Source organism: Rutidosis leptorrhynchoides, chromosome 8, assembly GCF_046630445.1.
Source record: "Rutidosis leptorrhynchoides isolate AG116_Rl617_1_P2 chromosome 8, CSIRO_AGI_Rlap_v1, whole genome shotgun sequence".
NCBI lineage: Eukaryota > Viridiplantae > Streptophyta > Magnoliopsida > Asterales > Asteraceae > Rutidosis > Rutidosis leptorrhynchoides.
Window position 1 is genome coordinate 54,699,077 of NC_092340.1, and position 25,540 is coordinate 54,724,616.

The 25,540-nt window shown below is 34.5% G+C and overlaps 1 protein-coding gene and 1 long non-coding RNA gene across 23 annotated transcripts; both read left to right on the forward strand.

The window, feature by feature from the left end:
• The first annotated feature begins 2,051 nt into the window (after positions 1 to 2,051).
• On the forward strand, positions 2,052 to 5,838 carry LOC139861373 (uncharacterized). 20 transcript variants are annotated; one of them, XM_071849753.1, is made up of 8 exons: positions 2,052 to 2,347; positions 3,075 to 3,655; positions 4,038 to 4,126; positions 4,221 to 4,320; positions 4,525 to 4,767; positions 4,879 to 4,942; positions 5,159 to 5,321; positions 5,480 to 5,838. In XM_071849753.1, the coding sequence occupies exons 5-7, from the start codon at positions 4,645 to 4,647 to the stop codon at positions 5,272 to 5,274; spliced, it is 303 nt and encodes a 100-aa protein (XP_071705854.1). In that variant the 5' UTR covers positions 2,052 to 2,347; positions 3,075 to 3,655; positions 4,038 to 4,126; positions 4,221 to 4,320; positions 4,525 to 4,644; the 3' UTR covers positions 5,275 to 5,321; positions 5,480 to 5,838. The 20 variants fall into 20 exon arrangements, 13 of the variants coding, with proteins under 13 accessions (XP_071705854.1, XP_071705855.1, XP_071705856.1 ...); XM_071849754.1 differs by having other exon boundaries at positions 4,255 to 4,320; XM_071849755.1 differs by having other exon boundaries at positions 3,075 to 3,125; positions 3,346 to 3,397; positions 3,483 to 3,655; positions 4,038 to 4,767.
• Positions 5,839 to 14,377: 8,539 nt separating this feature from the next.
• LOC139862834 (uncharacterized) lies at positions 14,378 to 22,994 on the forward strand. Of its 3 annotated transcripts, XR_011764298.1 has the most exons (5): positions 14,378 to 14,524; positions 14,620 to 14,681; positions 15,484 to 16,457; positions 22,385 to 22,497; positions 22,771 to 22,994. It is a non-coding gene; the product is annotated as an uncharacterized lncRNA (long non-coding RNA). The 3 variants fall into 3 exon arrangements; XR_011764297.1 differs by having other exon boundaries at positions 22,385 to 22,994; XR_011764299.1 differs by having other exon boundaries at positions 15,484 to 16,370; positions 22,385 to 22,994.
• Positions 22,995 to 25,540: the final 2,546 nt, after the last annotated feature.

Sequence of the window (25,540 nt, forward strand, 5' to 3'; positions counted from 1 at the left end):
ATTAGGGTTTCATTCAATTCAACTCAAATATCACCGTTGTTCAGGTATCGTTTATCAATCAATCGATTGGTCTGATTTTCACTTTGTAATTGTTTTTCACTTTACCATTGTGTTATCGTCTTCTTCATCTGGCTTTAACGAACATAATTTATTTACTGCTTTTTGCTTGCAATCAGTGGAATCATGTATGTTTTATCAGCAATTTGTTCTTTTATTTCTCTTTCTTTCTTCTTTTTGATATTAAACTGTATTTGTTTTCTGGTATTGCCGATTTGTTATTTCTTTAGGGATTACGAGTACCTTTTTAGATAGTTGTTTTAATATGGATTGTCTACTCTTTATTCTTGATGTTGATTGTATTCGGATGTTAAATTGTTAACTGTTATATATTTGGTTGCTTTTGCATTGTTGTTGTTGGAAGTGGTTAGTGTCTTTATATATCATATTAAGTTTTCCTTTGGTGTTATTATTATGTGAGTTTGAGAGTAATCCAGTCCGTTCTATTAGGCTGCTAGAACCTAATAGCCTATGTGAGCTTGAAGGTCTGCTTTGTATGAGAATTTTGATGGTTAGAATGTGAATTCTGAAGTGCCTATTGTCTATTCTAGACAGCAAGTTGCTAAGATTCTCAAACGTGATGCGACAAACAGGAAAAAATCAAATCTTCTATTTATATGCATTCTTATGTTTTACACATACTCACTTAGTCAATATGTTGTGAACTTGTCATGTTTAATTAATATGTTTTGGTATAAATGAAGGGGGTAGTGATAAGATTCAGTAGAGATCATCGAAGAAACTGAAATTTTGAGTTCTATTGATGAAATTGATACTTCTTTTAATACCAAAACTCTCAAACTTTTCAAAAAGGTTATAATAACATGAGTTTGAATATTCAAAATAAAGGTTATGGTTGTTTGATAATCACATTATGTTCCCTGAAATGTTTGAATGGAATTTTCTTATTAATAAACAAGTTTTATACGTAGTACCATTTTGGTTGTTTGAGTAGTGGAGCTTCAGAAGGCATGTATATACGTACTCTTTTCAAAGTCTCAACCGATTAATCCCCGAATAGCGAATTTTGCAACCGTGCTTGTAGTCTCTTTTTACTTTTATGGGAAAGTTTAAATTGCAATCTTTCAAGTTAAACATATTTTGATCCAATTAACATAAAATTAAAATCGCAAGACATAAAAATGAGATATTTGAGAGATAAAATAATTTGAGACCATATAATCCAAATACTGTAATCGGAAATTCCGTATCGGGAATTAATCGGATTGTACTTTATACATTTAAATATTAAGTTTCAAAAATTAAATGTGTAAGTATAGAATAAAATTATAAACATAAACTTTAACATAATTGTTTAAAATTGTAAATTTTAAATTCATGTTAAAATGTTGACTAAATTTGACTTTGACCGACTTTGATTACCAAATTCGATTTTGATCCATCAATCGACATTGACCGATTAATTAAACGGATTTTGGAAAATCGAAACGGACTACTCTTAAAAATGAGTAATCGGGGATTAATCGTAGAATAAACGGGTTTTTTACAACAGTGCTACTAAGTATATATGTCCCAAAATACATGTCTATTACTTAAAATAATATTAAAATGTCATTAAATTCAATTCTAACATTTTTATATATAGAAGTCCGAAAAATTATTGTGATTTATTTTCTTTCTTATTTTATTTTGGAAGTTAATTAATTACAATAATTTATTAAATGAAGGACAAAATGAATATTTTATTTTACTAAAGTATCCTAAAATACAAACATTATTTGGTGGACCGGAACGGAGGGAGTAAAAAGTAAATTAAGAGGAGCTTAATCTATTTATCACTATATACATTAAAAGAGAGTTTCGATTAGCTAATAAATGTTTTCAAAACCCTCTTAATTACTGTTAGATTGGAAAATTACGTTACAATACCCTTAATCGAAAGATCAATGATGAAAATATTAGCTAATAAATCAATTATTTAAATTAATTACCCAATAATACTCCTAATAATCCTAACACACGGTAGAGAAAAATAAAATAGGGTTTCACAAAATCATTCATTCATTCGCTACATAAAAAAACCAGAATTCTAAATCCACTGCGAAGGTTGAAGAAGGCGGTTTAATCGGTTGATGGAATAATTGAAGCAACGGCGGAATACAACTCATTCAATTTCACTTCACACTGATTTGGTTACGTAAACCCTAACTCTTACCCTAAATCGCGCAATTAAACCAAATCGTTATCAAGTATGAATCAAATAATCATCAAAGCCGTTAAGTTGTTGATTTTCAAAGTTATCATGCAAGCATCAGTAGAGATTATAATTGTAAGTAATCTCTTGAAATCTCGATGTTTTTTCATGGGTTTCAAAGAATTCGTTATATATATATATATATATATATATATATATATATATATATATATATATATATATATATATATATATATATATATATATATATATATATAGTGATGCTTAAGGTAATTATGTCTATAGTTTCAAAGATTAACAAGTTTGTTTGCTCAGAACATGTTTGTGTTTATGTCTCATTGAATATTGAAATTTATATGAATTATTTTACAATTGGATATTGCATCAATTGAATATTTGTTCTTATTGATGTGGTTTTTATGCTAGGATATAAGCAATTACTTATGTTTTTTATATGAGATATGTATATGTATTAATGCTTGAAACTGAACCCTAAAACTAAACTGATGTACTTTAAAGAATGTGTGTTTATACAAAAGTTTCACCACCGACATAATATGAAATACTTAAGACGAAACTAATGTACTTAAAAGTAAACTGACGTACAATCCTTTAAATTTAGTATGTTTTGTCGTGTTTAATTTTATCAAGATGTGGTGGGAAGAGTTGTAAATATGGGCAATTTACAGAGTATCTAATGTCATAGTTTAACTTTCTTCTTATTCAGAACGTGATTGTGGTTAAGGATAAGAAAGCATAGATTTTCATATGTTTTTGGCTATATTAATGTTTATTGACTTTTTGTCTACCATCTATATTACCGTGTTAATGAATTCATCAGGAAAACATACGAATTTAACCGGAAACGGAAGCATACCGATTTTTCCAACAGGTAAGCAAACGATCACTCTTTTAATGTCATCAATGTTTTTAATTGTAATTTTGATATAAATAAATTTATATCACCAGCATGATCAATGTTGTTGGAGATCTGTATTACCGAGTTTTTTTTATATTAAAGATGCTAATTTTAAATTTCTTGTTATTGTTTATGTTTAAACCATAATGAACGTAGTTGAGATTACTAGCATTTCAATTAGTGCGTACTGCAGAATCGTAAAGCACATAAGGTTTTGTCGTTTGATTAGCTATGAATACACGAAGGTTTGTTGTTACTTTTTTTTGTAACCTGTATTGTGCGGTGTTTCATAATACGTATTTATGTATTTATACATGTTTCTTTCATTAGTGGCTTAGATCACTTAGTTGTTGGTATGATGTTGCTAGCCAATTCCACCGTCATGATTCTGGATTGGCATACGACTGAAAGATTCTGTACCAGCGGTGTTGGTGGTAAGATTCAACGATCATCGTCGTCTTCATAAAGACACACTTTTGCAATCGCCGTATCATGTTCATCAGGTACTCTTAAAATCAAGGTCACATATATTTATTATTGTAAGTTTCGATATTTATTATGTGTTAATTATGGAATTAAGTGTTAGGTTTTGATTGATTTGATGTTGTTCTGTTACAAAGTGCGGATTCGGTGCGTTACTTTTTTGCGATGTAACTTTTTTCTCAGCTAAGATTTCGTTTTTGATTTTGTTTTCGATTACTTCCGGTGATGTGTTTTTCTGCATTTATCGTTCATGTTAACCGGTATTTGCTTAATTTTTAGGTTTTTGTCGTTATTTTGATTAAAGTTGAAGCCTGCAATTTGCCTTTAGTCTTTGTTGCAATCGTTACTTTCATATGCTTTCAGTATTGTTATCACTGATTATATTGTACTGTTTTTTTATAGGATTGTGCAGTGGGTTTATTTTTTGATCTTTTTCCCGTCATCGGTGAAACATCGGGTATTCTGTAAGGAGTAATATCTACGACTAAATCGTAAGTTGTGTAATTTTGCATACTAATATACTTGACCTTACCATGAAAATATGTAATATGTAATTTTATACTGGATTTACTCGATGAATATCAGAGATATCTGTTGATTTTAGCATACCGATTCTTAGTTACTCAGGCGGGTGTGGCGTTGATTGCATTTTTCTGTTGATTAGAAGTGATCTACTGCCAAAAATGTGATTTCACTATGTTATATTGTATTCATCTTTTCTTAATCATTCTTGCAGACCAATGAACTATATTAGTTGGCATCTATTGCATTTGGTTGTTAGTGCTATAGGTTTCTGTTTCCACAATATGCTTGATGTTTTTTTATCATCAACTTATCAATTGGCTTGTGATGTATTCTGTATCTTACCGTTTTCTCCTTATATTTTCAGTCAAGCGAGAAGTTCGATCTAAGTTTAGAATTGGGTTTGTTTGCTGCCGGAGTTATGTTATTTCTCTTGGCTCGATGTAGAACTTGATAAACCATAAGCATCTTCAAAGATTTATCGAGGATGCTGCTCAACAAGCACATGAGTTTTTCATGTTGGTTAGTCAACTCTCATAATAAGATGAAAGTAGTGCAGTTACAAGGGAGGGACCAGTTGCTACTTTTCGACAACCCCTTTATGACACTGGTACGCTTTGATTTGTGCACTTTATGTTTCGGTTAATTAAAGTTAGGAACAAATTAGTGTCTTTCTCTTTCGCATAACTATTTGTTTATCATCACCATTACTCACTTTCAGGTGGTTGCTGTAATCACGTTGCTTAAAACGGCAGCCCCTGAATTACCCAACCGCGTCCATCAACGTATATTTCCTCTGAAACATTTGAACCTTCACTGTTGTATGTTTTAGCCTTTATTATATTCACTCACTAAATCAATTAAAAATAATACTACACCTCCCATTTAGATAATTTTATCATCTACCATGTTTTATTTTTTAGTTAGTAATCAGTGACGAACGAGAAAGGGCTTTCCAATTTTAGTTAATCACATGGAATGGTCTAACTTCATTGCTACAGAGTGGAAATCAGCTTCTATATCGATGAACTTGCTGAAATGGTACATTGCTAATTTACCACTGGTCGATCTTGAGTCTGAAACCGAGAAAGAAATTCAGTTGAGGCTGCAACCGTAACTTGATATGCTCAAAATCAAAGATAAAAAAGACAGAGGAACCTTAGAGTTAAGTGTGACAATTTTATTTGCTAAATAACAGTCTGCATATCTTGAAAGGGAAGAATATTGATATTTTTCCTGAAATGCAAGTTTCTACTGATCATCAAAAATTTGGCTTAAAATACATTGTGAACCAGTTAATATGTAAATGTTTGTCGATGTAGGCTAAGTATCGTGAGAAAGAAGAACAAGATGCATCATTAGTCGAAGAGAAAAGGATGCTTGAATAAAAAGAGAAATTGAAAAACGATGGCGCTATTCATAGCAACATGGACGCCATTGATGATCCAAAACACGTCTAAGGATGAGCTACATAAACTTTCACTTCGAAGTGATAATATTCGAATTCAAAATTAGTGTCAACTTTTTTATAGTTATAGAATATTACACATCTTATGTAATTCTTTTTTCATATTTTATTGAAGTTATGTTTTAGATTAATTGGATTAGTCATCTTAATCAGTTCCTGATATTCTCTTAATTTAACTGATAATTCATGTTTCAGATTCTGATGTTAACACGATATTGATTGTTTATTTGTGTTATCATGGTTGAAGATTGTCTTAAAATATGATAATTCAATAACACCCGCGAGACCGCGGGTATTTAACTAGGAATAGGTACCATATCTTGGTTTTCTTTGCCCGCCTTTGTTGCTAATTTGACTGCAGGTTGGGTTTCCTTTTTTAATTATGTTTTACTATTTTTTTTTGCAGTTGTATATTTAAGTTTTAATGTTCGATTGTAGTGTGTTTGAATCGTCTTCTGGGTTCCAAAGGTAAGTATGTGTTTCTGTCTGCGCTTCTGTATTTGTTTAACTTCCAGGCTGCATTTTTGTTCTTTTGTCATGTGGCGTATGCGTTGTTAAACCTTTGTGATATTTATGTTGTCTGTTGTTGAAAAAATATTTAATTTGTTGGTAAGTTATACTGTTATGCCACTTACCAAAAAGATAGAAAATTTGTGAAAAAAATAGATGGTTAATGATGGTCATGTATCTCTTAATGGCCGTTTGATCGAGGCTCTTTGTTGTCTCGGAGAAAAATTAGTATTATCATGGTTGAATATTGTCTTTAAATATCATCATTCCAACGGTCATTAATCATCCACTAAAAATATTAGGTAATAAAATCAATTATTTACACTAATCACCCAATAATACCCCTAACAATCCTAAAACACACGGTAGAGAATAATGAAATAGGGGTTTCACAATATCATTCGTTCGCGACATAAAAAAAACCAAACTTCTTCCACGGCAGAGGTTGAAGAATGAGGTTTAATCGGCGCCGGTGTTGACGGAATAATCGAAACAACATTGGAGGTTGAAGAATACGGGATAGGCTAATCCTTTTTGTTTCTATCTTCTTATTTCTTTTACCTCTTCATTAAAATCTGTATCTGTATACTATGATGTATTTATGCTATTAAATGTTTAAATGGTTTATGGTTTTTTTATTGTTTATAGTGTATTTATGATATAATTGTTTATGGTGTAATTTAAAATCTGAATGTTATGATATATTCTTTAAAGACAGCTCTTAGGGTTGTCATTAGTATTTTTCTATATTTTTATGATATAATTGATTGTGGTTTAGGGTTAGTGTTTAGATTTATAGTTTAGGGTTTATATTACAGGGTTTAGAGTATAGATTTAGGGTTTAGGGTTTAGAGTTTAGGTTTGGGGTTTATATTTAATGGTTTAGAGTTTAGGTATAGGGTTTAGGGTTTATATTTAGGGTTTAGAGTTTATATTTAGAGTTTGGGGTTTTGGGTTTAGATTTAGGTTTACGGTTAGGGTTTAAGTTGGGGTTTAGATTTAGGGTGTAGGGTTTAGATTAAGGGTTTGGGGTTTAGATTTTGGGGTTTAGAGTTTAGGTTTAGGGTTTTGGATTTAGATTTAGGGTTTAGATTATAAGGTTTATATTTTATGGCTTAGGGTTTAAAATTAGGGTTCAGAGTTTTTAGGGTTTATATTTTAGGGCTTAGGGTTTTGGGTTAGTGTTCAAAGTTTTTAGGGTTTAGAGTTTAGGTTTAGGGTTTATGGTTTAAATTTAGGGTTTAGAGGTTAGGTTTTCGGTTTTGGGTTTAGATTTAGGGTTTAGGGTTTAGGGTTTAGGATTTAGGGTTTACTGTTTATGGTTTAGGGTTTAGTGTGTAGGGTTTAGTGTTTAGGGTTAAGTGTTTAGGGTTTAGGGTTTAGTGTTGGTGGTTTAGGGTTTATGGTTTATGGTTTATGGTTTAGAGTTTAGTGTATAGGGTTTAAGGTTTGAGGTTTAGTGTGTAGGGTATAACGTTGATGGTTTAGAGTTTAAGGTTGGTTTAGGTTTTAGAGTTTAGGATTTAAATATAGGGTTTAGGTATTAGAGTTTTGTGTATAGGGTTTATGATTTAGTGTTTAGGGTTTATTATTTACAAGTTAAGGTTTAGGGTTTAGATTTTAGAATCTAAGATTTAGGGTTTAGGTTATGGGATTTGGGTTTTAGGTTTTAGGATTTGTTAATTAGCGTTTATGGTTTAGAGTTTAGAGTTTAATATGTTTAAGGTTTAGATTTAGAGTTTAGGTTTAGGGTTTAGTGTTTAAGGAGCGAGATATGTTGATAAACATGTTTTTTTTTTTTTTTGAAAGACCAATAGAAATTTTAATAAAATAGAAAGGGATACAACTTGGCATATTAGATAATGCCATTTACAAAGAGAAACAGATGCATAAAAAACTAGAAAACGATAGAAACATGCAAACTAAAGACTGAACATTTATCCTATATCGTTGAATGAGCTCGGATTTGTCAACCATTGCAGCCAAGTTAACGAAAGTTTTCTAGAACGATTTGAGATCCATTCGAAAGATTTGGTTTGAATTTCACTTAGCAACAAGGGACCGTTACCTTTTTTCTTTTTAAAGACCATGTCGTTTCTATTTTTTCATAATAGGTAGCCGGTGATCCACTCGATTGCTTGCCAAAGTTTGGAGTAGATGTTTGGATTTGACGAGCTAGCGGTACCCGAAAACAAGGCACTGTAATTCGAAGTAGAAGAAGGAGTAGAGGACCACCATCTTGAAACACGAGACCAAATATCGACCGCGAAAGTGCATTGAAACATTATGTGTTCTGAGGTTTCAATGTGACTGCTGCAAATTGGACAAAGCACCGAATCTAGGTCCACTCCTCGTTTGTCTAACTCACTAAGAACCGGTAACCTATTAAGCTTGGAACGCCAAATGAAGATGCCAAGTTTTTGTGGAACTAGATTGTTGCGCATGGTTGCTAAGGATCCATTAGTCCCTGGCAGTATCTTGGTATCGATCAATTTATTTAGAACCGAAGTAATGAAGCGTCCGTTGTTGTTTAGGTTCCAATTCCACACGTCGCTAGGGTAATCAGAGAACCTGAAATCTCGAACGGCTGCTTCAAGTGCTACTAGTTCATCGTTTGTTCTTCCTGAAGGAATCCTGGACCATTGCCAAAAGGCACACCAATTTTCGTTTTCACTATTTTTAATTAACCGATCCATTACTAACACATCTTTTGAGTTTTCAAGGTGGAACAATCTAGCAAATGTTTCGCATAAAGGAGTGCTTCTTAGCCATGAATCCAACCAAAATCTTGTGTTATTACCTCGATTAACAACCTTTACGAATGAATTGGAGAAAGAAACGCCCAAACTATCGATGTGGAAACCTGCTGCCCTAATGCCATTCCAAGTTGAGTGCCTGCTGCGTATTACATGGAATTCATGAGAATTTAACCCCCCGTCCCGCCCGTAAAGACTTTGAATTATTTTGACCCAAATGGAGTTTGTTTCGTTGTGAAAGCGCCACCACCATTTACCAAGTAAGGAAAGATTTTTAGCTTTTAGTGTCCCTATGTTTAACCCCCCACCCTCGTATGGTAATAGAATTTTCTCCCATTTTACCCAAGAGAATTTTGAATTTTCTCCCGACCCGCCCCAAAAAAACTTACGACGCAAACCTTCTAGCAAATTGAGGACACTTGAGGGAGCACGGAATAGGGAGAAGGCATACAATGGTAGGCTACTTAACACCGATTTGATAAGAGTAAGACGACCCCCGAAAGACAACGTCTTTGTTTTCCAATCCGCCAACCTTGAATGAAATTTTTCAATGACTTTTTCCCAATCCCGAATATGTTTCATTTTTTGACCAATAGGCACACCGAGGTATGTGAATGGAAAAGAGCCAACCCGACATCCTATAAAATTAGCCATATTTTCGATTGTCACCTTTGAAACACCGATCCCATATAAACAACTTTTTGAGAAATTAACTTTTAACCCCGAGAATATTTCAAAACATTTGAGAAGATTGAAGAGGCTACGAGCATTCTTTTTGTTCCATTGCCCGAAAAAAAATCGTATCGTCGGCATATTGAAGATGCGAGACAAGAATTTTATCCGACCCGATTTCAAGTCCTTTGAAAAGGTTAACCTCCATCGCGTGTTTCATGAGTAAGTTTAGTCCTTCAACCGCCATTATGAAAAGGTAAGGCGATAGTGGATCGCCTTGTCTTACCCCTCGATGGAGTGTGAATTCATTAGTTGGTGAACCGTTTACAAGCACCGAAATAGAAGCGGATTTAAGACAAGAAGAAATCCACGAAATCCACTTTGCACCAAAGCCCATACATTCAAGAATCGTGAACAAGTAATTCCAATTAAGGCTATCGAAAGCCTTCTCGAAATCGGCTTTGAAGATGAGTCCCTTATGTTTTTGAAATTTCAAATTTTCAACAATCTCATTAGTTACTAGGATACCATCAAGAATAAACCGTCCTTTTATGAAAGCACTTTGTTCCGTCCCAATAATTTTTTGAATCACTTTTTGAAGTCGATTAGCTAGCAATTTTGAGACTATTTTATAGAAGCTTCCAATAAGACTTATAGGCCGATAGTCACCTAATTGAAGAGGATCTTTCTTTTTGGGGACAAGTGTAAAGAATGATGCATTGCAACCATTGGAGATGTGACCATGAGACCAAAACCAATCGATAGCATTCTTTAAGTCATCTTTGATCAACCAATAAATTTTTTTAAAGAAATTCATATTGAACCCATCGGGACCCGGGGCTTTACTTGGATCAAAATCTTTAATCGTATTCCATATTTCGGTTTCAAGGAAAGGAGCTTCTAGTGAAAGAACATCTTCTGTACTGATTTTTGAAAAAGCCAATGATCTCAGGCAATTAAAATCTGGGTTGGCAGAAAGGGGGATTTCAAATATTTTTTTAAAATAGCCATGAATTTCATCTTTTATTTTAGAAGGATTATCTTCCCATACTCCATTAACATGCAACCCTCTAATATTGGTTCGATTATAGTTTCTTCTCAAGGTTGAATGAAAGAACGAGGTATTATCATCTCCCTCCGCTGCCCACTTTAATCTCACTTTTTGTTTAAGCATACACATCTTCTCCCGTTCTTTTTGAACCCATTTCGCTCTAGTATTAATCCATTCATTTCGATCAGCTTCAGGTAGAGTACCCAAATTAGCCTTTTTTTCAAAATCCATAACGGTAGCCATACATGATTCAATTTCCTTGTCAATGGATCCATATTTGTGTCTGCTCCATGTTCGTAGTGCATCTTTAACATTTTTCAGCTTGTTTCTAAAAACACAATCAAGTTTAGAGCCAACAAACTTTTTATTCCAAGCTTCAACAACGATAGGTTCAACATCTTTATTCTCTAACCATACATCAAAAATCCGAAACGGTTTGGGACCAAAATCAACATTGTTGTCTTGTAGAATAATCGGACAGTGGTCAGAGGTATTTCTATCCAAGCAGGTGACCGAAATATCATCTCGTGAAAGTAGAAAATTCTCGGATACAAGAAATCGATCTAGTTTACTGAACTTTTTCCCGTCATCACTAACTCTTGTGAACCTCTTACCGATCAGTGGGATGTCGATTAAACGACTACTATCAATAAAATCGTTGAAAATTTTTGCCCTTCTTTTGATGAACTCACAGTTTTGACGCTCGTCTTCCGATCTAACTTCGTTGAAATCTCCTCCTATTATCCATTCGACATCAGGTAGAGACATAATGTCTTCAAGACTATCCCAGAAGAGTTTTTTATCCTTATCTTTGTGTGGTCCATATACGTTGATGATAACCGTTTGAGTGGTTTTTCCTTTCCACGAACCTTTGATTGCCAAGAAGTATTTTTTTTCGACAGCATCATCGATAATAAAAACATTAGGATCCCAAATAAGAAACATTCCACCAGACTTGCCCATTTTTGGTTTTTGCACATACTGGAAGTTTGGTGAGCCCCATATATTCTCTACCCATTTGTCATTTACTTCGTTACACTTACTCTCTTGAATTGCCACGATATCAATGGATTCCTTTAAACGCATCTGCCTAAACCATCCGACTTTGCTATCTTTCCCGTCTTCTCCACAAAAACCACGAATATTGAAAGACATTAACTTCATTAAAAAACATTAATAGACGAAGGTGTAGGAAAAAACTGGTCACTGGGATTTTTCCTCCCAATGAAGTCCAAGTTTCTTCCCATATTCATTTAGACATATACTAGCTGTTGAATCCAGGGAGGAGCTTTTTGATTTTTTACTTTTTCTAGATTTTGAGGACACGTTGGAGGTATTGGTTGATTTGTGGACATGACGGGCCTGATTTTTTAATTGAAGAAATCTAGATGACATTTTTTGTATGCCAATAGATTTACTCGACTGTAGTTTTCGAGAGCAGTTGGTAGGGGTGGAAGAAGGTTTAGATGAGGATGTGTGGCTAAGTTTTCCTTTCTTTTTTCTGTTTTGGGTATTAGTAGAGGTGTGTTGTGTAGGATATTTGGTGAAATGTTCACAGGTTTTTGAAACGAGTTGGATTTATTTTGTGGACTCTTATGGGAGCTTGGGACATGGTTATCGAAAAGGTTGGTTACTCGAATAGGACTTGGTTGGCTTGATTCATTAATAGAATTGTTTTTAGGATCTGAATTGGTTGGTGAAGTAGGAATAGAAAGATTCTGTTGTTTAGTGGACTTAGAGATGGAAGATTGGGTCTGCTGATTAATAGGTTTTTTATTTTGTATAGTAAGTGGGTTTGGGGAGTCGTTAATGGGCCGAAAATGTTTAGAAGGGGACTGGGCTTTAGTTGAAGAGATTCTTGGATTAACATGCGTGTTTTCTTTGACTATTGGATTAGGCTTATTTGAATTGCAGTCGTTAGGAATAGGGGATGTATAAGAATTATTATCATCGACAATTTTACCTGGATTAGTGTGGATGTGGGACCCAGTTTGGAGCATTTCAAATTCTCTGCTTTTTTTTTCGGTGCCTTTACAATTATTATTCTGTTCCACGCCTTCATTGGGGACTGTGCCTTCATTGGGGACTGTGTTGGCACTATTGCGGGGGAAAAAATTTTCATTAGTTCCCATGCATTTAGATGATCCATCTCCCACCTCTTTGTCTTCCTTTCTTGCCGGAATTTCAGTTTCCGGCACTGATTCATCGTCTGAACTGAAATCCACTAAAGACTCATTATCTGACAACCAACAGGACCCTTCATCATCCGTATCTAATTCAACGATATCCCTGAATTCCTCTAAAGCTCTAACATAATGAATTGTTGATTTGGTTTTGAGCCTGATTATCTCTTGAATTGGATTATAACATTTAACTTTAACCAGTATTTTGCCAGCAATAAGATTTTGCGTTTTTTCCGTAATGCTACAATTTTTTGTCTCAATTATTGGACCCCACCATGAAGCAATCTTCCTGAATGTCTCTTCTGTCCAGTGTGAGATTGGTACCCCATAAACACTAACCCAAGTTAGTCGTCCTGGATATGTATGATTGTCATTCCAACGTCTAATGTTATGAATCCATCTCTTGATATTGTGATGTTCATTGGCTAATATGTTTTCAACTGTTGATTCGGATTCAAAGATAATCAAGATTTCAAACCCTCCTATGTATTTGATTACAAAGTTTGAAAGACCCTCCTCATTACAAAGATCTGTTAGTTGTTCTAAGATCTCTAAATTGGAGGTTTCACCTACCAAAGTTCTTTTAAAGACCTCAGAATAGTTTTCCTTATCATCAAGTTATATTCCTCTGCTCATGTTTGTATTGGTTATGAAGTCGTCAAGTGGGTTAGGGGGTTGTTTGGAAGGTGGTATATTCGTAGATGGAATGTTTGTTTTCGGTTTATAAGTTGGAGGTGGAGAGTAGTTACTTCGGTTTTGATTGTGTGTTTTTGGGTAGTGTTTAGGTTGGAAAAGAGTTGGCGATTTGTGTTTGTTTAGGGGTGGTTTATGATGGTGGTTACAGGTGTGAGGAGGTGGTACAGTAATGGGTTTTGGGTAGGACTGAAAGTGACGTGTAGGGAGGGTTGGAAAGTTTGAATCTGAATAGTGGAATGAATGGTGAGGGTGTTGGTGATTATTTGTTTGATTAAGTTTATGGTTTGGGTAAGGTTTCCATGGTTCTTTGGCAACATCGTTGAAGGATCGATCATCCCTAAAATTATCACCCTTCGAAACGGTCTTTTGGAATTCCTCTCGATGATAACTTGAGTTTTCTTGTTTTTTCATGGTAGGAGGAGCAGTTTTTTCATTCTTTGATTGATAGAATCTTAAGTAGAGATCCCCGATTTTGATTTTTCTCATCTCGTCTGCGAATTTGTCCGGATTATGGACGTCAACGTACCTGACAAATCCAAACTTTTGTCCACTGGGGAGACATCTCTTGGCCATGTAGATCTCAGAAGCATTTCCATGACGTTTGAATAATCGCCATAGATCCGTCACCTTCCAAGAGGTTGGATAATTGAAAAACAAGAAAGAAGTGATTCGTTTGTTGTTTACCCTTGATTGTTGTTTCCGGTAGCCGTTACCATCGTAGCCGTCATACACCGCCTCCGTACTCCTGTAGATGTCGCAACCTGCCAGACCCCCTCTCTCTCTAGTGCTCTCTCATGTTACTTTTGTAATTGTAATGTATTTCAGATGTCAAATATCTAATATATGATTGAAGTATATCATTACCTATTTGATTAAAGGATTCATGTTTTAGGTGACAAATTTGGCTTGAGCAGATCACTAGGGTTTACAAGACTAGAGAACACGTTGATCAATCTAGGAATGTACCTGTCAGTTGATAAAAGCAGAATCTCGAACTTTGCGCTTCATAAGAATGAAAAAGGTTTAAAATAGTAAGTATTATTTTATTATTTTTTGTACATGGCAAATTATATTTCTTCATATTTCAAGGGATGTTAAATTATTATGGTTTATGTGCGGATTGTAGAGCTTGAAGAGTTGTCAAAGGTTTTTAAAGTTCACATGGCTAATATTCGTTAGAGGATGAAGGTATTTTGATTTCTTACTGCAGTCTCTATATCAAACAATTAAACTAAAGGTCTGAAAGGTGGCAAAATGGGTGGGTGGGTTAAACATATTGAACAAGAAGTTGAAACATAAAGGTTATATACATGTGAACTATTTGTACAAAAGTATACATATTGAACAAGAAGTTAGTCTGGCAAATATGATTATAAAGTTTTTATTAAAGATATTGTTGCATAAAATGGTTTGGTAGGTTTTATTCAATGAACTTGAACTTTGGATTGTTAAGACGTGTTAGATGTGGGTATACATACATATCAACCCATTCATAAGTAATTGGGTCGAAGTTAATACCTATAATTTACATACACATTAATATTTTCAGACTTTTTTTTTTTCTTTTTTTTCTGACCATAAAATGATCTGTTGTAATAGTTTGAACTATTATGGTTAAAATGCCAAACAATTCTTCTGTAAGAAATAGATAAATGATATTTTAGGTCAACCCAATCCAACCCATTTTGACCCTTTTAAGTAACACGTTTTAATAGTTTGTTATGTCTAAAATGACCCGATTAATTATGTGAAAAACGCACAACTGATTATTTTGGGTCAACCCAATCCGGATCAATTTCACAAGTAAAAATGTCCCATTATAGCAGTTTGATATATTATGATTATTACACTTACACTATTTATTTATAAAAAAAATAACAAAAGGTGTTTCTTGTCAACCCGATCCAACTCATTTTGATATATAAAAATGACGCTTTTTTTTACTTTCATCTCTTACTGAATATGATTTGCCACAATTTTTCTTTTGAAGGGTCCTACAAGAAACACGGAACGCGAGATAAATAAAAGGTTCTGATTGTCATCGTCTCATCGTCGGCTCATTCAGAAATTAGAGCAACCATAAATTTTTCCCTGAATCGCGTTCAATCAATATCAGTGATTCGTCCAAAATAACGATCGATTTAACTAAATCATGTCAAATCATTCATCATCGCAACATTCTCTTCAACAGGTGATTATTCATCATAGGTACCAACTACTGTTTAATTTTGTTCACAATGTCGGTTTTATCACATGTACAAAAGATGTTATTATTTTAACAATTGAAACATGGATTGCTGATATACACCATAAGTTTACTGTTGTGTTTAGCAATGTTCGGGATTCTAATGCGGCTTTAGAAACTCATAGTTAAAGATTTTAGTATTTCAATTAATTTAATAGTGGTAATAATAAGTGCTGTATTGTTCATATCTTATCTATGATGGTGTCACTTTGAGACTCTATATTAAAAAGAATGTAAATTTGGGTTACCAGAAATACTTTGACTCTAAAGCTAACGGGTCAAATGTGTTGAGCTTTGTTTGAAGTTGTGGATGGTGGTTGGGTCATTAGCAACTTTGTCTCCCAGGTAAAATTTTGGTTTCTTATTAAATCATTCTTACTATTTTGTGACGGACTTAACATCACTTACTTATTATTGACATCCTTCATCAGTATAAGTTTCTTCTCGAGATATCTTTGTTTTAAAGGTTGAAAAATCAGCCTTTAAGCAATAAGTGTTAAAAATTTTCTTATTTTATGAATGTTAAAATAACGACACATCTTTCACTATGTGTGGTAATAATAACTCTCTGTTGTTGCAGTTATGATTTCGATGATGAATTAGGCGAGTCTTCTAAAAAGGAGGTAAAAGTGGTAACAAGAAGCTCCCTTTAAGGAGTCAACATAAGGTGGCAAATATCAAAAAAATTAACGGTTACAAGTTTGAAATACCACCCTAAGGTTAAGATTTAAACATTATAATTTAAAAAAATGAGTAAAATTTGTCTCCTTGACCATGTGGATGTGAATGATCATCTTTCGCTGACCTTTATATTCGTTTTCAGTTCACTCATTTGACCTGTTATTTAGTCTTGAACAATCCGGTAATGGGTCAAAATGAGTAATCTTATTGTGAATTTTTAAGGGCTACTATGTGCAACATATGTTATATCATATATGCAATGCATACAAGTGAAGTGGGATTGAACTAAATGTTAAAATACAATGTAAATTTAGAATAATATGGAATTAGTTAATGTATATGGGTAAAATATCTAGATATTAATATGTATATGAAAAATATCTAGGTATTAAAATGTAAGGAAAAATCTAGATATTTATGTGTGTAAGAAATATCTAGATATTTATATGTATAAAAATATCTAGATATTTATATATATCCATGGAAATATCTAGTTTCTAGAAACTTCCATGGAGTAGTATAAATATAGGTGGGTGTTTCATTTGTGTGAAGTTGTGAGAGTGAAATAAGAAGTGAGTTGTGAAGAAGAGAAGAAGAGTGTGAGTTAGCGAAAGTAGAGAAGAGAAAGCTTGTAAGTAATATTGTAATTGTAATTTAATATAAGTGTTTTTGTTAAGTTTCCCGATCAAGCCTTAGTTTGTGTTTAAGTTCTTAGTGCACTTTTGTTGTTCTTATTATATGGTCGGCTCTGCCGCCTACGTAATACATGGTCGGTTATACCGCCTAAAGATATATGGTCGACACTGTCGCCTAAGTACATTGTGCACTAAAGATTTATAAAATTAAAGGCTAACCAACGTCAAAGTATTGGTGTAGCGAGTCTAGTATAGTCTAGGTCCTCTATAGTGGGTGTGTTGGGCTCGTCGAAGCTTCCAACAATTGGTATCAGAGCGGGTCGTTCGGGACCATTTCTAGTGGAGGAAATCGGTAAACATTGGACGTTTACATCGGCTTGTTTTCACCAAGGCTCTAAGGAAGATTCTGTCGGAGCACAGTTAGGAACTGTGAAAGCTCATCGGACAGGGACCAAGCTTATTGGACGTTGGACGTCATGATAGCAGATCTTGCAAGTACGAGCAGTGGAATCAAGAGTCTCAATAACCACAACTATGGTTATTGGCGGACTTGCATAGAATCCTACCTACAAAGACAGGATTTATGGGAAATAGTTGCTGGCAGTGACACAACGCCTCCACCGAAAGAAAATGCTGAAGCCTTGAGAAAATGGAACATCAAGGCCGGGAAGGCTTTATTTATATTGAAGACTACAATCGAGGAGGATCTATTGGAGCACATCCGTGACGAGAAAACACCAAAGGCAGCTTGGGAAACTTTTGAAAAATTATTTTCAAAGAAGAATGAAGCACGCCTCCAGCTCTTGGAAAATGAGCTCGCGGGTATCTCACAAGGAAGTCTGTCTATTTCTCAGTACTTCACCAAGGTGAAATCAATTTGCCGTGAGATATCTCAACTTGCTCCTGAAGAGAAAGTGAGTGATGCAAGGATGAAGAGAATTATCATCCACGGCTTAAGATCCGAGTATAATGGATTTATAGCCGCTGTGAGAGGATGGCCTACTCAACCATCATTAATAGAGCTAGAGAATCTATTGGCAAATCAAGAGGCATTAGCCAAGCAGATGAATGAAGTAACCGTAAAAGACGGAGAAGATGCACTCTTCACCAATAAAAAGAAAGCAACATCTCGAAGACAAGAGGCGATGAAATAAAGTAAGACATATGGGTGGAAGGGTCACCCAAAATCAAAAAGCAATGCTTCAGGGGGAGCTCAACAAGGAAGAAGAGATCATCGCCAACAATACGGGGAAAATGATAAGAGAAAGAATGGTGAATGCTTCAATTGTGGCAAGAAGGGTCATTTTGCTCGAGAATGTAGATTCCCCAGAAGGAGAACTTTCGAAGGAAATGTGGCCGCCGCAAGAGATGAGAAGAAAGAGGTCACATTCGAAGCAACCATTAATGAGGAAACATGGGATGCAGAAGCAGGACTCTCCGTTGAAGCTGACATGGATGATCAAGCTCTTGCAGCAACCTTAAAGTCAAAAATAAACTACAAAGATGATTGGATCATTGATTCTGGGTGCTCAAATCATATGACCAATGATGAGATGAAGCTGCAAGAAATGGAGGATTACAAAGGAAAGAGAGTCGTGTTGACAGCCGACAATTCAAGGTTGTCTATTTCTCACATTGGAAAGACAATAATTCCAAATGAAGGCGACTCTCATAAGCTCCAACTCGAGAAGGTGTATCTTGTCCCTGGCCTAAAGAAGAATTTACTGTCAGTACCACAATTGACAGCAGAAGGGAACTATGTGCTCTTTGGACCAGAAGATGTGTCCGTATTCAAGAGAGTAAAGGTGGTTGGCAATCCAGTTATGCATGGAAGAAGAATAGAATCGGTCTATGTATTATCTGCTGAAACAGCTTATGTGGATAAGACTCGAAAAAATGAGACGGCTGATCTTTGGCATGAACGTCTTGGGCATGTGGGCCACAACAAGTTAAAGGAGATGATGGTAAAACGCATAGTAAATGGGCTTCCTCAAATTGATATCCGAACAGATACAATATGTGCTGGATGTCAATTTGGCAAAGCTCACCAATTGCCATTCAAGGAGTCAGCGCATCAGTCCAAGACACCACTAGAGCTCATACACTCAGATGTTTTCGGCCCAGTGAAACAAACATCACTTGGAGGTATGAAATATATGGTGACATTCATTGATGACTTCTCAAGATATGTGTGGGTTTACTTCATGAAGGAGAAGTCGGAGACTTTTCTGAAGTTTAAAGAGTTCAAGAACAAGGTAGAAAGTGAGCTCAATACTAAGATTCGATGCTTACGCACAGATAATGGAGGAGAATATTTATCAACCGAGTTCAATATCTATCTTAAGAAGCACAAGATCATAAGGCAATTAACTTGCCCTAATACTCCACAACAGAATGGAGTGGCAGAACGTAAGAATCGTCATCTTGCTGAAACCTGTCGAAGTATGCTTCATGGTAAGAATGTACCAGGAAAATTTTGGGCCGAATGTATGAGGACGGCTTCATACGTGATTAACAGACTCCCACAAACAAAGTTGGGATATATTTCACCATATGAAAGATTATGGAAGATCAAGCCAACCGTCAACCATCTCAAGGTTTTTGGATGTGTATGCTACGTCTTCGTACCAGATCATCTACGAAGCAAATTTGATAAGAAGGCAATTCGATGCATTTTTGTCGGTTATGATGAATCAAGAAAAGGATGGAGATGTTGTGATCCAAATACTGGAAAGTGTCATACTTCAAGAAATGTGGTATTTGATGAAGCTTCTTCATGGTGGTCACCTCAAAAGATAGAGCTTCCAGAATCTCATGGATTAGAAGAAGTTCCAAAAGAGAAAGAAGAACATAAAGAGCACATAACGGATCCAATTAAAGAAGGAGATGGATCGTACTCTAAGGAAACGAGTCCATGGAAAACTGGGGTACATCAATCTACATCCGAAGAGGTTCGTCCAAGACAAATGGATGCCGAGGAGCATGTGCAAGAATTACGGAGATCAACAAGGCCGAGGCAACCTAATCCGAGGTATGCCAATGCTGCTCATGTGGATGAATCAATACCTATTGAGCCTTCCACTTATGAAGAAGCAGCACAAAGTCAAGAATGGCAGAAAGCGATGGAAGAAGAAATTAATGCATTAAAAGAAAACCAGACATGGAGTTTAGTTCCAAAGCCAAAAGATGTAAAACCAATATCTTGTAAATGGGTTTACAAGGTGAAGACTCGATCAGATGGCTCCATTGAAAGGTATAAAGCTAGACTTGTTGCTAGAGGTTTTTCTCAACAATATGGGCTGGATTATGAAGAAACGTTTAGTCCAGTGGCGAAGATCACAACAATTCGAGCTCTACTAGCATTAGCCGCCAGCAAATCTTGGAAGTTGTGGCAGATGGATGTCAAGAACGCTTTCTTACATGGAGAACTTGACAAAGAAATTTATATGGAGCAACCAAGAGGCTTTGAGAACAAGTTCCATCCTGACCATGTCTGCAAATTAAAGAAAGCACTATACAGCTTGAAGCAGGCTCCAAGAGCTTGGTACGGGAAGATTGGCGAGTTCTTGGTACAAAGTGGTTTCACAGTTGCTCCTTCAGATTCTAGTTTATTTGTGAAACAAAATCATGGAAAACTAGCCATAGTGCTAGTATATGTGGATGACTTAATTATCACGGGAGATCACTATGAGGAGATCCAAAGAACAAGAGAGAATCTGTCTATCAGATTTCATATGAAGGAGCTTGGAGAACTCAAACATTTTCTTGGACTCGAAATAGAGCAGAAAAGAGAAGGATTATTTCTGGGACAACAGAAATATGCGCGAGATCTTTTACAAAAGTACGGAATGCTTAATTGCAAACCTATCTCAACTCCGATGGATCCGAATACAAAACTACGAGCAGATGAAGGAAAAAGTCTTCAAGATGTTGCCATGTATCGAAAGATGGTCGGAAGTCTTATTTATCTCACACTAAGCCGGCCAGACATATCTTATGCAGTTGGAGTGGTTAGTCGATACATGAGAAATTCGAAGAAGCCTCACCTTGATGTTGTACGACGCATCTTAAGGTATGTTAAAGGCACTATTAACTTTGGTATTTTATACAAGAAAACAAAAGAATGTCACGTGACTGGATATTGTGACGCCGATTACGCTGGAGACTATGATACACGACGGTCAACAACTGGATACATGTTTAGTCTTGAATCGAGAGTAATATCATGGTGCAGCAAGAGACAACCAACTGTATCCTTATCAAGCGCCGAAGCAGAATATCGATCGGCAGCATCAGCAATACAAGAAATTACTTGGTTGAAGCAGCTAATGGAAGATCTTCATCAATCAACAGATTATCAAGTAAAGCTTTTCTGCGATAACTTATCAGCTATACGTCTAGCAGAAAATCTAGTCTTTCATGCGAGAACAAAACATATAGAAGTGCACTATCACTATGTTCTCGAGAAGGTCCTTGAAGGGGAGATCAAGATGATGCCAACAAAGACAGATGAACAGGTTGCAGATATATTCACCAAGAGCCTAAGTAAACCGAAGTTTACAAAATTCAGAGAAGCACTTGGAATGGTCTGCAAGACATCGTTGGAAGAAAATTTGCATTGAGGGGGAGTGTTAAAATACAATGCAAATTTAGAATAATATGGAATTAGTTAATGTATATGGGTAAAATATCTAGATATTAATATGTATATGAAAAATATCTAGGTATTAAAATGTAAGGAAAAATCTAGATATTTATGTGTGTAAGAAATATCTAGATATTTATATGTATAAAAATATCTAGATATTTATATATATCCATGGAAATATCTAGTTTCTAGAAACTTCCATGGAGTAGTATAAATATAGGTGGGTGTTTCATTTGTGTGAAGTTGTGAGAGTGAAATAAGAAGTGAGTTGTGAAGAAGAGAAGAAGAGTGTGAGTTAGCGAAAGTAGAGAAGAGAAAGCTTGTAAGTAATATTGTAATTGTAATTTAATATAAGTGTTTTTGTTAAGTTTCCCGATCAAGCCTTAGTTTGTGTTTAAGTTCTTAGTGCACTTTTGTTGTTCTTATTATATGGTCGGCTCTGCCGCCTACGTAATACATGGTCGGTTATACCGCCTAAAGATATATGGTACACTGTCGCCTAAGTACATTGTGCACTAAAGATTTATAAAATTAAAGGCTAACCAACGTCAAAGTGTTGGTGTAGTGAGTCTAGTATAGTCTAGGTCCTCTATAGTGGGTGTGTTGGGCTCGTCGAAGCTTCCAACACTAAATGCAATACATATAACGTATATGTAGCATGACTTTTATGTTGTATTTGCAGATCAGGATGTGTGTTACTGTGGTGTAACAATATATGTAATTCTTGTGGGAGCTTATCCATTTGAGGTACTTGTATGTTGTGTAGGTGGCAATCTGGACGGGTCAGGTGGGCAGGTAACATAGAGAAACAATTCATTACAGTTAGTAGTAAACTGCATTCAGTTAGTGTTTGGCATAAGTATATGTTAGTCTTTGTGCAAATCATACACAAAATGTAGTTAGGAAGATGACCAAAATAAATTATAAACCCATGCCAAGTCGATGATGGCAACAGGAGAATGATATGTATTATCATGTATTATCATTGGAACTTTACGTTTGTTATTAATGCGTGCTTTCATATGCAATATGCAACACTAATATTGTGTTTCTTTGAATTTTGGCTAGGTTGTAATTGATGATATATGTCAGAGAAATAGGAGTCAATCCAGGTCCTCTAGATGCAACATCTACAAACAATATTTTTTACAAAATTTGTATATGTGGGTGAAAACTACTACAACTAAAAATCAATGTTGCAAAGTTATTAATTATTACTTAATAATTATTCTCTTTTAAAGCATCCTACATTATAATGACACATTACATTTGTCATGTAGCATATACATCATATTACAAAAATGATTAATATGTATTTACTTCTTTCAATAAAATGAATAAACAATCATATTACAAAAATGTACTATGATTAAATATCTTTTGAATATTTTTTTGTACATCTCTAATTACATATACTTATAGTTCGAATTAAATTCATTTTGACAACTAATATAAGCTTAATGAATAAAAAGAATTAACGTTAAGAGTTAATGGTTTAAGGTTTAGGAATTGCTATTTAGGGTTTACGGTTTATTGTTTACAGTTTAGGATTTAGGGTTAAGATTTTAGAATTTATGTTTTAGGGTTTAAGGTTTATGGTTTATTGTAGGGAATATTATTTCAAAATGCATTGAACTTTCACCAAATTCCTATTGTATGTATTCAACTTTCAAATCTTCTATTGTATGCATTTAACTATTTAAAGTGTTCTATTGTATGTATTCAACCTGTTATAACAGGTAACTTCCAGGTCACCTCAATTTCAATATTACATTATTGGTTTGTTGGCAATCTAGACGGGTCAAGTGAACGTTCAGAAGATAATGAATCAAATTGAAGATTGGTTTGTTGATCTTCATCACCACTCTTTAAATCCCAGATTCAAACCCAGATTCACACCACCACTTTCAAAACCCATTCCATTCACATTCTGTACAACATTTATATTCCAAATCCGATGTTGATTACCTCGACAACCATCAACTTGCTTATTAAAAACGATCGTATAAACTCATATCCACACCTCAGATCCAATTACCTTTGATTTATTCTGTAAAACAGCCACTGCCTGCAACCAATTCCGTCTCTCACCGCCGCTTCCAATTGCAACTTCGTCATCAAACTCGTCGGAATCACTATTTCTTTCTTTAAGCTTATTTAGATTTGAGTTTTGTTCAAACGATTTGTATATGAACGACTTATATATTGTGACTTGATTTGTATTAAACCCAGCTATTGAAGGCTGGAAATGAAGGTATTAAACGAATTGTAAAGACTTTAATTTAATTCAGATCTAAATTGACTTAGTTTTGCAATCTGATCGAAGCTTTCACTACTTTAGATCTAAATGTTTTGTATTAAACCCACCTAATGTTTTTTGATTTGCAATCTGTATTTTTATTAACACGAATTTTTGAATTGAATCTGTGTTATGGTTTATGTATGTATGTATTTGAATTTTAGGTTTAGATTTGAATGTGAGAAAGATATGGTTTGCAAGTATAAAAATTTGATTTTATATTTTATTTAGGTTGAATTAGGATATTAAATTTGTTATGATGAAGAAGATGAAGAAATTATTTTGTTATTCTTTGTTGACTGTTAATGTAAAGATGAAACTTAAGATATAACAGAAAAATTTAACGGACGTTAAGTCGAGGGACCAACCATGAACTTTCTGTACATATTAACCGGATACCTGGTGTATAAGTTACATAATGCATATAATAGGACAATTTAAATAGTTGAATGCATACAATAGGAGATCTGAAAGTTGTATACATACAATAGGAATTTGGTGAAAATTCGATGCATTTTCAAATAATATTCCCTTTATTATATAGGGTTTACGGTTTAGGGATAAGGGTTAATGGTTTAGGGTTTAGAGTTTAGGCTTTAGATTTTAGGGTTTAAATTTCAAAATTTATGGTATAGAGTTTAGGGTTTAGGGTTTTATGGTTTAGGGTTTAGTGTTTAGGGTTTAGATATAGGGTTCAGGGTTTGGTGTATAGGGATTAGTGTATAAGGTTTAGGTTTTAGAGTCAGGGTTTAAGGTTTAGATTTTAGAATTTATGGTTTAGGGTTCGGGGTATATGGTTTAGTGTGTAGGGTTAAAGGTTGGTGGTTTAAGGTTTAGGGTTGATTTAGGGTTTAGGTTTTAGGGTTTAGGGTTTAGATATAAGGTTTAGGGTTTAGAGTTTAGTGTATAAAGTTTAGGGTTTACTGTTTCGAGTTTATGGTTTAGACTTTAAGGTTTAAGGTTTAGATTTTAGAATTTATGGTTTAGGGTTTTTAGGGTATATGGTTTAAGGCTTAGGGTTTAGTTTTTATAATTTATGGTTTAGAGTATAGATATAGGGTTTAGGGTTTAGAGTTTAGGGTTATGGTTTAATGTATAGGATTAAAGGTTTAGAGTTTATGGTTTAATGTATATGGTTTAGGGTTTAGATTTTGGAATTTAAGGTTTAAGGTTTAGGGTATAGGGTTTAGGGTTTAGTATGCAGAGTTAAGGGTTGGTGGTTTAGGGTTTAGGGTTGATTTAGGGTTTAGGGTTTAGATTTAAGGTTTAGGGTTTAGAGTTTAGTGTATATGGTTTAGGGTTTAGTGTTTGGGTTTATGGTTTAGACTTTAAGGTTTAAGGTTTAGATTTTAGAATTTATGGTTTAGGGTTTAGGGTATAGGTTAGGGCTTAGGGTTTAGTTTTTACAATTTATGTTTTAGTATAGATATAGGGTTTAGGGTTTAGTGTATAGGATTTAGGGTTTAGGGTTTATGGTTTAGTGTATATGGTTTAGGGTATATGTTTTAGGTTTTACAGTTTAGGGTTTAGGATTTATAT

What these genes read in the sequence shown, in the direction of transcription:
- LOC139861373 (XM_071849746.1), top strand. Translation starts at nt 4,645, where the DNA reads ATGCTGCTCAACAAGCACATGAGTTTTTCATGTTGGTTAGTCAACTCT. An exon ending in ACAACCCCTTTATGACACTG is followed by an intron (nt 4,768 to 4,878) that starts GTACGCTTTGAT and finishes ACTCACTTTCAG; the next exon opens with GTGGTTGCTGTAATCACGTT. An exon ending in ACCCAACCGCGTCCATCAAC is followed by an intron (nt 4,943 to 5,158) that starts GTATATTTCCTC and finishes TCATTGCTACAG; the next exon opens with AGTGGAAATCAGCTTCTATA.